A 12593-nucleotide genomic window follows, 5' to 3' on the forward strand; every position below is an offset into this window, starting at 1 on the left:
TTTGGCTTTGCTGAACTCAGAGAGTTGCAAGCAAAGAACCAAGTACTTGCAGATTAAGCTACATCGTGCAAGAGAGTGTATTCAGAAAGGACTCATTCAGGTGTCCTACATGGCAGGGAATGAAATTCCTGCTGATCTGTTGTCTAAGGTTGTTAACAGAGAACAACTTAAGGTTTATGTACAGAGGTTGCAATTGGGTTAAACCACAGGTACTAAAGGTTACACGGAAAGGGGGAGGATGTTAGGATATTTCCGTTCCACCTTAAAAGGGAGCAGAGTCTGCGTATTTCCTGTTCACAGGAAGTTTATGTTGTGTCTATGCTTTCGTTTCTCTCTCTGTGTCTGAGACACTGAAGCTGGCAGTCATGTTTTCTTTGTTCTGACCAACGCTGAATAAACTTGTAAATAATGCTCTCCTGCGTGCATCTTTCGCTGTGCATTATCTGCCGATAGAGTGTGCATGAGCTCTGGAATGTGGCAAGCTATTTCTGGAAGCTCGTGTCGCTAATTGAATGATACTGCGTGTCTACGGGAGATCGATGGACGTCCGGAGGCGGCTTGGGGGCCATGATGGACTTTGTCTCCCTGGCAGTATCCCAACAAGATCTTCCATAGATCACTGTTTTGTCTTAGCACATCTTATCGATAAATACGCCAAGAAAACCCCTGGGGTCTTATATGCAGCCTTCATTGATTTGAAGGCCACCTTTGATTCAATTTCACAAGTAAGACTCTGGGCCAAACTGAATACATCCAGTATAGATAAAAGATTATTATTTTTGATTAATGGCCTATGAAATATACTCGGAGTCAAGAGTGGATTTCATGCTCTTTATTCTGCTCATAGTGGTGAGGAGGAATGAAAGTTTCCCCAAAATATCTGCTTTATATACATTATTTACACAATGGGCCCCACGTGATTGGCTAATTCTGGGATTCACCTATAAGCCAATCAGGTTGCTGATTCCCTTCCACCTGGAGCTGGATTGGGTGACTCCTGTGGACCAATCATACCTCTTCATTGTTCTAGGACCAATCAGACTGCTGCATTTTGGATCCTTTTCAACTCAGTACATAACAGCCTATATGAAGATACTGTGTGCTGTGTTGCAGTTGAGCAGAGAAGCAGGTGGAAACAGCTCTTGGGCACCTCATCCCACTTGGTCCCAGATGGAGCCTCCTGCTCCCTTCTTTTCCGACTCCTGCTGGACATAGTTAATGGGGCAAGTGCTCCTCCCTGTATCTGAAGGCATCTCCCAGAGAAGGAGCTGTAGACAGAGAGGGAGGCGGAATTCCCGGCTCCTGTCGTGGGGGGCAGAGGAGATGGGACAGCAGCTTAAGGAAGCCCTCGCCACCCCCTGCTTCCAGATTCCTCCCCAGTGGCCTGCCCAACCCCACCAGAGAGTCCTCCATCCCTCTGGAGCCTCTTCTGGATCATCATCCTGACTCAGCCAACCCTTTGGAGCATTGTGCAGCAGGTAACCACCAGGGGGCAGCACTGTAAAGCTACTCTTCTGAAAGACCTTCATTGGCTCCCAGTACATTTCCAAGCACAATTCAACGTGTTGGTGCTGACCTTGAAAGCCCCAAATGGCCCCAGTCCTGTATACCTAAAGGAGCATCTCCACCCCCATCGTTCTGCCTGGACACTGAGGTCCAGCACCGAGGGCCTTCTGGCGGTTCCCTCATTGCGAGAAGTCAAGTTACAGGGAACCAGGCTGAGGGCCTTCTCAGTAGTGGCACCTGCCCTGTGGAACGCCCTCCCACCAGATGTCAAAGAGAAAAGCAACTACCAGACTTTTAGAAGACATCTGAAGGCAGCCCTGTTTAGGGAGGTTTTTAATGTGTGATGTTTTATTCTGTTTTTAATCTTTTGGGAGCCGCCCTGAGTGGCTGGGGAAACCCAGCCAGATGGAAAGGTATAAATAATATTAGATGATGATGATGATGATGACTTGCTTTCTTTTTTCCCCTTTTACCAATGACCAAAGTAGCCTTTTCTGACGCTGTCTGTAGTGGCCATTTCAAAAACAGCCTGCTTGCATTCTTCTAAACCCATCAGTTGCTGCTACCGTATTTTTCTGTGTATAAGACTAGGTTCCCCCCCCTAAAAATAATGTCAAAAATTAGGGGGCGTCTTATACTCTGGGCCATCTCCCCCCATTAAATCTGAGTCCTCCAAAATAGGGGGTGTCTTATACATGGGGGCATCTTATAGACGGAAAAATACAGTAAGTGTCGTAAATCTATACCTGGGGGAGCAGGACCCCATACTTCAAACACCTCTCACCTTTCCTGGCAGATACCAGACCCTTTGCTTTGGTGCTGCAGGATCTGATGAATCTGTCAATCGCCTGTCTGTTCAGTTGATGATGTATTGGCCAAAGCAGGCCTTTGCTTCTCACGGCTCCTGCTGACTGAGTTTTGCCATTCATCAAAATCGGATTTACATTAAGAGCAAAACTGAAACCACACCTGCGTGGCATCCCTGGGTCTGACACACCAGCAGCCACACCGTGGTCATTCCAGCAGCCGTGGGTCCCTCTCCTCCATATTAGCCTCTCCTCCATCAAAAGACCCCCAGAGAAGCACGGCCGGCTCTTCCACTACATATAAGGAGTTCAATCCCTGCAGCCATGGAAAAGTGGGAGAATCTGATTGGTTTTATTTAAGATAGGTACACATCACCCAAGGCATCTCTCTCTCTCTCTCTCTCTCTCTCTCTCTCTCTCTCTCTCTCACACACCCCCCATTACAATACCAACAATATAAAAGCACCATATTTATTTCATAATTTATTTTTTATAAAGCTTGAGTGTAGAAACCCCCCTTCAAAAATACAATTCTCCAATCCCCCCAAAGACAATGTTACAATGATATGATAAAATCACACTGTTAAGCGAAACAATTCTGAACAAAGATTCCAATAAGGTTAAGCAAGAGAAGGAGGGACAAGGAGAGCAACTGGGGCAGAGGCCCCCCCCCCCAGGAACCTCTTGAGGTGTGTGAGGGGCTCCAGACTGAGGGATGGAGCCACCCAGGGAGCACCCAGAATGAAGCGCCTACCCCCTTCCCCAGCCCCCCTTGATCTGCCCCAAAACATGAAATCCCTGGACTCAGATAGGACCACAGTTGATCTGTGAGTGTATGAAGCCCCTCTGCCATTTAAGTCTTGGAGAAGGACTACTTGCAGAAAGTCCCAGGAACACCCCCAGGATGTTTTAAAAGCAGCAATTGTTTAGCTGCGACTCCTGCATTGCTGGGGGTTGGACTAGATGAACCTGGGGGTCCCTTCCGACTCTGCAATTCTGTGATCCCGCAAGAGCCGGCAGCTCCCAGTATTCCATGTGAAGCAGCTTCTCCTTCCTAGCAAGCTACTCCCCGGGGCTGCAGGGAGACAGCTGAGCTTCCGAGAATAAATAAATGAAAATACTGTTTGTTGCTTGCCTTGGCTGTTTTATTAAATAACTTAAAGGTGCTTTATTGAGGCTTATTGCTTTCATATCCCTATGTAAACTGCTTTGCAAAGTTCACCTGGTGAATGGTATATAAATATCTTTTTAAAAAATAAAAATGAATGTCAGGAAATGGGAAAGGACAGCTCTCTGCCAGAGGCCCTGGAAGGAAGCTGAGAGACCGGGGGCCCCTTGCCCCCAGCTTAGGGTGCTGTCTATGCCCCTCCCCTTCAGCTCTGCCTCCCCCCCTTGCCCTCCCATGCATGGGGTGGGGGATTTCCACTGGAGAGGCAGCTGGGGAGGGTTGGGGTGAACCCCCCCTCTCTCCATGGACTGGGACCTTGGCAAAAACCCCCCCTCCCCATGCAGAGAGAGAGAGAAGAAAGGAAGGAAGGAAGGAAGGAAGGAAGGAAGGAAGGAAGGAAGGAAGGAAGGGAAGGGAGAGACCACATTTAACTTCAGTCTCCTCCCATCCCTGGTATGTGGCTCCCAAGAGATTACCCCTGGTGGAATGTGGCCCTCAAAAGGTTCCTCAAAAGGAGGCTGGAGGGGACGCTGTCACTCTGTTCCTCTCTGCCTTCCTGTGTCCTCTTTGCTACCTCAGCATCCCCTACAAAGGTCGTGATTCAAGCCTTGCTTGCCTGCCAACACAACCTGACCCCTCTTCTCCACCCCTCACCTTTGTGGCTTTTTGTAGGGGTGCAGATATCCAGAGTGTGGGGGTCAGGTGGGATTGCTATGAGGAATTATGAAATATGGAGCAAGCCATGGTGTCCGCGATGAAAGCATTGCGTTGACTGGGTTTGATTCATTGACAATAGTTTCTGATCGAATCCCAGAAGCCTCTCCATCTCTGCCATTTGCTTTCTCTACGCCTGACAGGCACGTATAAGCTTTCTAAACACACAGGCCAGTTGCTTCACCAGGCATCCTGGGCCATAAAGATAGTAGATGGCTTTGATGTACCTTTCCTTGGTTTTGTTAATCTTAGGGCCAGGAAATAGTATCACATGGAGGTGATAAACATGCCTAATTTTTCCTTGCCATCCTTCCTCTCCTGTTTATCGCTTGTTTATGACCTCCAGGGTTGCTGAATGCATTCCTTGTTTCCTATTTTATTTACTCTGGACTACTATGCATGCTCAAATTAGCTTTTTGTAATTTTAACTTTTACCTTTGTCCCCACGTGGGTTTTTTTGAAATGCTTAGAGGAAATCTGATTGGTTCTTACGAACACTGTGTAAAAAGTTCTTTCGTGAATAAAATGACCTGGGCCGAGGGGTGGAGAGGAATTATTATTTATTGGCACCTCCTCCCAGAGTCTTGCTTGTCAAGCCTCATGTGTATTCTATTAATCAGAGTCTAATCCTTCCTTGCTTTGGGAACACTACAGCTTTTTGGACCATGAAAGGGAAGCCCTGCATGGGCTGCTATACCTTCTCCTCGAACGCTGGCCACAGCAGTTGCTCTTCATTCACATTTGCAAAAGCGCTCCAGAAAGACCCCAACAAGGTGGAAGGTGCGCATAGGAAGGTGGCCAAGAGGGTCAAGGGAGGGGAAGCAAAGTCTTGTGAGAAATGGTTGAGGGAGTTGGGGATGCTTAGCCTGGAGAAGAGAAGACGGCGAGGTGAGATGAGAGCCATCTTCCAATATCTGCAGGGCTGTCCCATGGAAGAGGGACCAGGTTCGTTTCCTTTTTCTCTGGAGGATAGGACCTGAACCGATGGATCCAAGTTACAGGAAAGGAGAGTCTGTCTAAACATCAGGAAGAACTTTCTGGTGGCAAGAGCTGCTGGAGAGTGGAATGGACTCCCTTGGAAGGTGGTGGACTCCTTCACTGGAGATTTTCAAGCAGAGGTTGGGTGGCCATCTCTCAGGGATGCTTGAGCTGTGATTCCTACATTTCATGGCATTGGGCTAGATGACTCCTGGGTTCCTTCCAACTCTACCGTTCTATGATTCTATATGCCCTCCAGTTGAGTGTGCTTTTGTGGAAGAACAGGCTAGTGGTGGCAGGTGGGGAGAAGCACCCAGGAAGCACTCAGGTGAGGTGGCAGCAAGGAAGCCAGACCTCTCTTTCCTCTTCCTCCTCTTCCTCCTCTTCCTCCTCCTCCTCTGAGAGTTCATACCAGAGTTTCTGCAAGCGCCATTGGCTGCCTGGTTTCATCTGCCACATGCCAGCATGGACATTCATACGAAGAAGGGTGCAAGCTCTTGGAGAATGCAGACAGTCCTTTGCACCCCACCGGGAGCAATGCCACGCCCCCTTGGGCGAAGCACACGTCAACCACCAGGAAGTTTCTCGCAGCAGCGGAGACATTTGTCATCACTTCACGGAAACATTGATTCATTCATACACCCGGATTGTCTGTGCAATGCGTGCGGAGGGGCCGTCTGTTCTGGCATGAGGCCATTGCAGGCTGGCCAGGTTGAGGGCCTTGGGCCAGGCAGTGGGTGAGCGAGGAAGACTTAGGAAGGCCCTGGAAAAAGAGGAAAGCATTGTCAGAACACTGTGCCATCGGCGGGGACTCCTTCCCGCCTAAGGCGGCTTCTACACTTTTGTGCCTTTGAGAAATGGCTTCTCTGCAGTCAACTGGAAGTGGATCATTCCCTTCCAGTCACTGCCAAGAACTTTCTGTAACATACTCATTCTGTAACATACTGAGAATCAGTCCTGCATCCGTACGTTAACTCAAAGCTTCCTGCTTGTACTTTCTGCTTTTTTATTTATTTTTTTATCGGTTTTATAAACTTTGTGCCAAATCAATTTATCCACATTTCTTAGCAATTCGACTTCCCATCCTTGCATTCTTGATGTTTATTCCTGAAATGCAAAACTTACACATTTCTTCATTTAGTTCATTCTTGCTAGCCTTCCATTGCTTACGCTGCAAGACCCTGCTTGCAATTTCATTTGCTATCATCCTTTTTAAAAGAGGCCGAAAAGAATTTCCATTCTTCCGTACACTTGTCTTCATTTTGTTCTCGTATTTCCGCTGGCCATTTCCCCTCTTTTAACCTAGTCAAGCCTAGTCACCCTGGCTAGTAGCCATCGATAGCCCCCTTCCCTGCTGGGTCTCCAGCCTGCTCACCTGCTGGCTTGCACCTGGCCAGGCACTCCTTGCGCTTCTTGAATTTGTTCTCGTTGCCAAGGCAGCCGCTGTAGATGAACCTCTTGCAGTTTTGGTCACGCTCGTCGTAATACCAGCTCCGGAACTTGCCATGGCAGGGACCGTAATCCGGAGGCAGCTTGCAAATATCTGGGATGGCAAAGGGAGAGGAAGGAAGAGTGAGAGAGAAACAGACTTTAACTACGTTCTCTGTGAAGATTCAGAAGGAGGACAGGGGTGGAGCAACTCCCCTGTGAAGAAAGGTCGAAACATCTGGGGCTATAATTCCTTGTGGGAGTTATAGCGACAGGACTATCCAGATTGTATAGAAATTTATTCGGCCTCGGTCCTGTATACCTGAAGGAGCGTCTCCACCCCCATAATTCAGCCCAGACACTGAGGTCCAGCTCCGAGGGCCTTCTGGCGGTTCCCTCGCTGCAAGAAGCCAAATTACAGGGAACCAGGCAGAGGGCCTTCTCGGTAGTGGTGCCCACCCTGTGGAACGCCCTCCCTTCAGATGTGAAGGAAATAAGTAGCTATCCTATCTTTAAAAGATATCTGAAGGCAGCCCTGTTCAGGGAAGTTTTTAACATTTAACGCTGTATTGTTTTTAATACTTGATTGGGAGCCGCCCAGAGTGGCTGGGGAAACTCATGACAGAATGTGGGGAGAAAACAGGTAGGTTTCTCCATCTCTCAGAATCCTAGAACCTGATGGGGTCATCCAGTCAAACTGGTGGAAGATTCAGGGCAGATTGAGGGAACTGAGTCTGTTTAGACTGGGAAACGAGGGTCATCTAGTCCAACTCCCTGCAATGCAGGAATCTTTTGCCCAATGTGGGGCTTGAACCCACAGCCCTGAGAATTAGTCTCACACTCAATGGAAAGCAGACCTTCTAGTGCTTGCTCCAGCTGCAGAAGCACCACTCTGCTCTCACAGCTGCCCAGCATTATTGAGAGCCCATGAGTAGCAGCTAAATCATCCCTGACAGAGGCCACTTCTCTGAAGGGTACCAGTAGCCCCCCACCTCCCCCAGCAACCTCTGGGTCTCACCTTTGACGGGCTCAGAGCAGCGCAATGCGCACCCATAAGAGCAGCACTTCTGATCCCCCGGGCAGTTTCCGTCATGAAGGCAGCTGGCCAAGCACTCCAGGGTGATGTTTCGAGGACTGGGGAGGCAGGAGCCAGGCTTTTCTGCAACACAGAGAGCAAAACAAGGGTTGTCGTTGGGCATGATGTGGGGGGGGGGGGAACCTTAGGCCACTGTTCTGCAACCCCTGATCATGAGTCTTCAACTTCAAGGAGCATTCCCAAAAGGGGCAGAATGGTGGGTGCAAGGAGGTGGGAAGGAGGTGGGGAGGTTTCATCAACGATAGAGAAAAGCCCTCTTAATATCTCTCAAGGATCCTGGTTGCTGGACACAGCTGTTCTTACAGAGGCCAGCCACGTGCCCCAATGGAGAAGCTTGCATGAAGGACATCAGAGCAAGACTGACTCTCTCCATCAACAGGGGAGGTCATGCATGGACCTTGTGGCTAGTAGCTTCATCCTCCCCATGAATTTGCTCAGTCCTTAAAGCCCTCCAAGTTGGTGGCTGTCAATTCCTTTTGCAGGAACAAATTCTATATTTCAGCTATTTGCTGTGTGCAAAAAACCCCTTCCCTTTGTCTGCCCTGAATCTCTCACCATTGACTCCATGAAGTTCTGGAGAAGAAGAAGAAGACAATCTCTGTCCACTTTCTCACACCCGGCAGAGTTTCACGCACACCTAGTGTGTTCCCTCGCCTCTTTTCCATCCCCCTCCATAAGGAAGGGCTTCTAGGAGGATGCTGAGTGATGGGTCCCCGTCAGGCCTGCCCCTCGACTCTGGGATGCTGGGATGAGTGGGGCAACCCTTTGAGCCACATCTATGCCTGACCACATCTACATGGCAGGTGAAGAAGTTCAGGACACCTGCTCCCCCCACCCAGGTCCCAAGCGCCCCCTGTGCTTCGAGATGCCTGGGTGGGTGGGTGTCTGTCAGTCAAGAGGGTCGGGGTCTTTTCCCACAGCTGGGCCCACCCCCCTCTCACCCCCACTCACCAGTTCCTCCACAGTGGCGCTGGCATTCTTCGATGGTGTAAAAGCGGTTGCGGTACCACGAGCAGCCTCTGTAGGTGAAGGGCTCGCAGGCCTTGGAGGTGGAGTTGTAGAAGAAGCGTGGTTTGGGGTCGCCACACCGGTCAGAGTCCTTTGGAAATGTGCTGCACACGTCTGAAACTGTATTATTGATCTCTCTTAAGTCAACAGAATTTGTACAGTGCTTGACCGCAGCACAGCCTCCAAGCAGCTTACAAGGAAGACAAGAAATCTAGCTAGGGCGAAGAAAACCCTGGTTCAGCCTCCAATGGCATCTCTGGGTAGGGCTAGGAATCATTCCCTTGCCTGAAAACATGGAAAGCCACTGCCAATCAGTGGAGACAATCTTGAGCAATATGGACCAGTGGCTGACTCCTCTGTTTCTGCTTCGTCTGTTGCTAAGAGACACTCAAAGTCCATTGCTCTTCCCTGCCATATCTCCAGGGAGAGACCTTCAGGAATCCAATGATGGAGGAACTGGAGGTGACTGGCAACAGCGGCAGAGCATATGCCCACGCTGCCCAGGGCGGGCGAGTTCCCGAGGGGTTTGTGGTAGGTGTGTGGTACGGAGGGTGCCCTCCCAGGCGAGGGATAGCCACTCGGGGTCCGGAGCAGCGCTCACACCCTGCAGCCAGCAGCGGAGCAAGGTGCCCATAGAGGACAGTCAGTACCACCCACCCACGACCCCCAAGCCTCCCCCAAGCAGTCAAAACAAAGGGGGAAGCGGGGAATGCCACCAGCAAAACGGCGTAGCTCTGCCCCTTACCCTGGAGGGGTTGGGGTAGGTTTGGGAGTCATGGGTGGATGGCGTGCTGAATGTCATCCCCTCAGTGAGGGCACCCGGGGCAGTCCATCCCCACCGCCCCCCCTTCCTACACCCCTGACTGGATCTCTCAGGAGAGAAGAACAGAGAGACCCAGAGAGGGAGGAGGACTCTGAAGGGAAGAGTGAGGAGCTGGGACTAGGTCTGGGACAGGGCAGGAAAGCAGGAGAAGGCTTTAAGGTGGGGCATTGCATGATCAGGCTGTCTGACTAATGAGAGAGAGGGAGAGAGAGAGAGAAGCTCATTTTTTTTGGCCCCAGAGGCATGGAAAAATGGGAGGGGGCCACAGGTGAGAACAATAGGAAACTTGACATGTCTGTGCCAACCTGGAGGGCAGCCTCATGGCACCATTAGACAAGCAAGGATTTTCCACACACTCCACAGCCCACAGGAATGCAGGAGAACCAGTTGTAAGAATGCAAAAGTAGACACCTCCCGCCACCCAGAGCTGATTCAGGTGGCGGATACACAACGCTATTCCAGAATGTGTTGCCCCAGTATGGAAGTCTCCCTGCCCGCCGGAAGTTTTTCTAGGCATCATCATCACCCTTCTGAAAGGGCAGGCTCCAGGCATCCGTGAGTCATTTGTCTTTTGCTCCAAGGAGGCTGACATCATCTGTTACATCTGAACCTTGGGAGACGCATAGGATTTCAACACCTAACCACCCCCTAACCCAAGCCCCACTCCCTTTAGAGTATCAAAGGCCGTGTGATTCATTGCTTGGCTTCCTGAACCTTCCCTTTCCCCCACAAGACCCAACTTGCAGACACTCAGGCACAGGCTGCTTTGGAAGTCAGAGGGGGCTGGAGTCGGCTTCTCTCTTCCAGGACGCTGACACCCTTCAGAGCTTGCCAGGAGGTCCCACCATCATCTCCAGCACCTCCACCTTCCTCTGCTCAGAGATGGGCTGTATCTGGCATGGGAAAACCTCAGGTTGCTTTGTTTTTGCTAGAGCCTCAAGGTCCACTGACGGAAGCCAGAAGCACGGCAACAGCTGGGTGGCACCCTTAGGGAAGAACTTTCTAGCGGTAAGAGCTGTGGAGGGTTTCAAAGCAGAGGTTGGTTGGATGGCCGTCTGTTATAGATGCTTTAAATGTAATTTCTCCAATGCAGGGAGATGGACTAACGGACCCTGGAGGGCCCAGTCCAACAGTTCTATGATTCTTGTTAAATGCAGAGTCCAAGAATCTGCCTACAGCCCTCCTACACAAAACCCCACTTCTGGATGAGCCCCCAAACCTCTCTTGGGGCTCACCTCTGCTTGCCCCACTGTTCCCCTAGGAAAACCTGTGGTTTAGCACTGAATCGGGATGAATGGCAATGGGGTTTCTCATGGGTTGCCATTTGTTTGGATTCAGTGCTAAAGAGCTGAGCTTTCTAGGCACGACTTTCGGAAGTGTGGACAAGCCCTTCCTTTCAGCAGCTTAGAGGGTGAAGGGGGCGAAAGAGCCTTTGTTGTCCCCACCCTTATTTAAAGAGGGAAAGGACATCATAAACTTTTGCCATTGCCTGTCTAGTCAGCCATATATCTGCCTCATCTCTCTCCTGAGCCAGATTCTCCTCCACTCTGACCAGAATTTGGGGTTGGGCTTTGTCATTTGAGGACTACAATCAAATTTCCCCTTTGAAGCTCCCGAATTTGAACCCTACCCTGCCCAAATCCCATCACACAGTTTCTTATGGTCAATGCACAGAAGTGAATTTCTACGGTGTAAATGAAGAGCCTTGTTGCTTGTTTGGACCAAGGGAGGCAGCTCACTGACCAGCTGCTGCCCATCACTGACCAACCTGAAACATTCAGGCAGGTAGATCTTCAAATTCAGGGCTTGTCCACCCAACCTGCAGAGTCCCAGCAAAACTTCTGGGCCTGTGCGTCTCAACTGGGTGTGTGGGAGGTTCTCTGAGCATGTGAGGGTGCTGTGGATCGCGAGAGTCACCTTCATGTCCAGGCTTCTTGGGGGTGTTGGGCAAAGGGCTGTGACTGGGGAGGCAGGTGGAATCCCTCAAATTCAGGCTAGGCTTAGCCCTGGCAGGTGGGCTCCACCCACCCTGGCATGCTATCACCAGTTAAGGCCATGCCCCTCATACAAGGAGCCCCAAGGGACACCTGGCCCAACCCCCTGCGATGTAGGAATCACAGCTCACCAAGCATGCTCCCCAACTCCCCAACCTCCCCAATTCTTCACCCCTCCAAGTAATACCCAAACTCACATGGGGCGGGCACCGACGGCAGCTGAGCCCAGAGGATGAGGACGGGACCCATCACAGAGAAGAAGGAGAACCTGGTGGACGTCATGGTGCTCCTGCTGGGAGGCAGCTCTGAATGGTGCTCAGGGCTATGATCAGCAGCCAGATATAGTCTTCCCTCCCTCCTCCCTCCCCCCTCCCTCCCCTGGGTTGGGCTGGGACAGAAGCTGGGTGGATCACAGCCAGTCACTGCTGCTGGCTCCTGGTCCAGATGGTTTTTTTCCCAGTGACACTTACGGTAATTTCCAGGAACCAGTAAGCAAAATTTTGTTTGTTTGTGTGCTTCTATTTCGTAGGAAGCTGACGTGGGGCTCCGACATGGAGCAAGTTCCAGATGGATATTTTCTCTCTCTTCAAAATAAACATTGCAAGTCAAAGCATGCTTTCAAAGACGTGTGCTTCTAAAAAAAGTATAATTTCTCTCTGAAGTGGAACGATGGAATCCTGCCTGCTTGAAAAAGGCTTGAGCAGGAGCCCCCCCCTTGGATTCTCTGGAGGTTGGGTGGGGTGGGGCAGCTACTGTCCTGCCAGCAAGGTGTCCTCCTTGCCTTCTCTCCCTGACCCCCACCCCAAACACTCCCCATGGCCACTGTCTGTCTGGGGGAAGATCAGCCCCCAGCAGGGCACAAGGAGCAGGCTCCATCCTTCCTCGCTCACTTCTTCAGGCAGCACAGAGTTAAAGTATGGAACTCACTGCTACAGGGAACAGGGACCATCCCCAGACGGCTTTGAAAGACAAATTCATGGAAAAGATTACAGGTTCCTGGGTCACACACAGCCTCTCTTTCTTTTAGCTCATCAGCGCTCATAGAATCTTAGAGTTGTGGAGTTGGAGGAGA

General features: G+C 50.6%; 1 protein-coding gene across 1 annotated transcript; it reads right to left on the reverse strand.

Annotated features, from left to right (window-relative positions):
- Positions 1-2782: 2782 nt before the first annotated feature.
- LOC308480204 (BPTI/Kunitz domain-containing protein-like) lies at positions 2783-11870 on the reverse strand. The gene is made up of 5 exons (XM_081011651.1): positions 11719-11870; positions 8648-8824; positions 7619-7759; positions 6548-6715; positions 2783-5935 (listed from the first exon to the last, which is right to left on the reverse strand). Exons 1-5 carry the CDS (start codon positions 11801-11803, stop codon positions 5925-5927), a joined length of 582 nt encoding a protein of 193 aa, XP_080867777.1. The 5' UTR covers positions 11804-11870; the 3' UTR covers positions 2783-5924.
- Positions 11871-12593: the final 723 nt, after the last annotated feature.

Source organism: Podarcis pityusensis (assembly GCF_964106645.2).
Source record: "Podarcis pityusensis genome assembly, chromosome: 6".
Lineage (NCBI taxonomy): Eukaryota > Metazoa > Chordata > Lepidosauria > Squamata > Lacertidae > Podarcis > Podarcis pityusensis.

Bases quoted from the DNA above. Each gene is read 5' to 3' on its own strand.
- LOC308480204 (XM_081011651.1), bottom strand. From the start codon at position 11,803: ATGACGTCCACCAGGTTCTCCTTCTTCTCTGTGATGGGTCCCGTCCTC. The intron at 8,825-11,718 runs GTGAGTTTGGGT...TCAATAATACAG, and splicing joins GCCGTCGGTGCCCGCCCCAT to TTTCAGACGTGTGCAGCACA. The intron at 6,716-7,618 runs GTGAGACCCAGA...TTGCCATCCCAG, and splicing joins CTGCTCTGAGCCCGTCAAAG to ATATTTGCAAGCTGCCTCCG.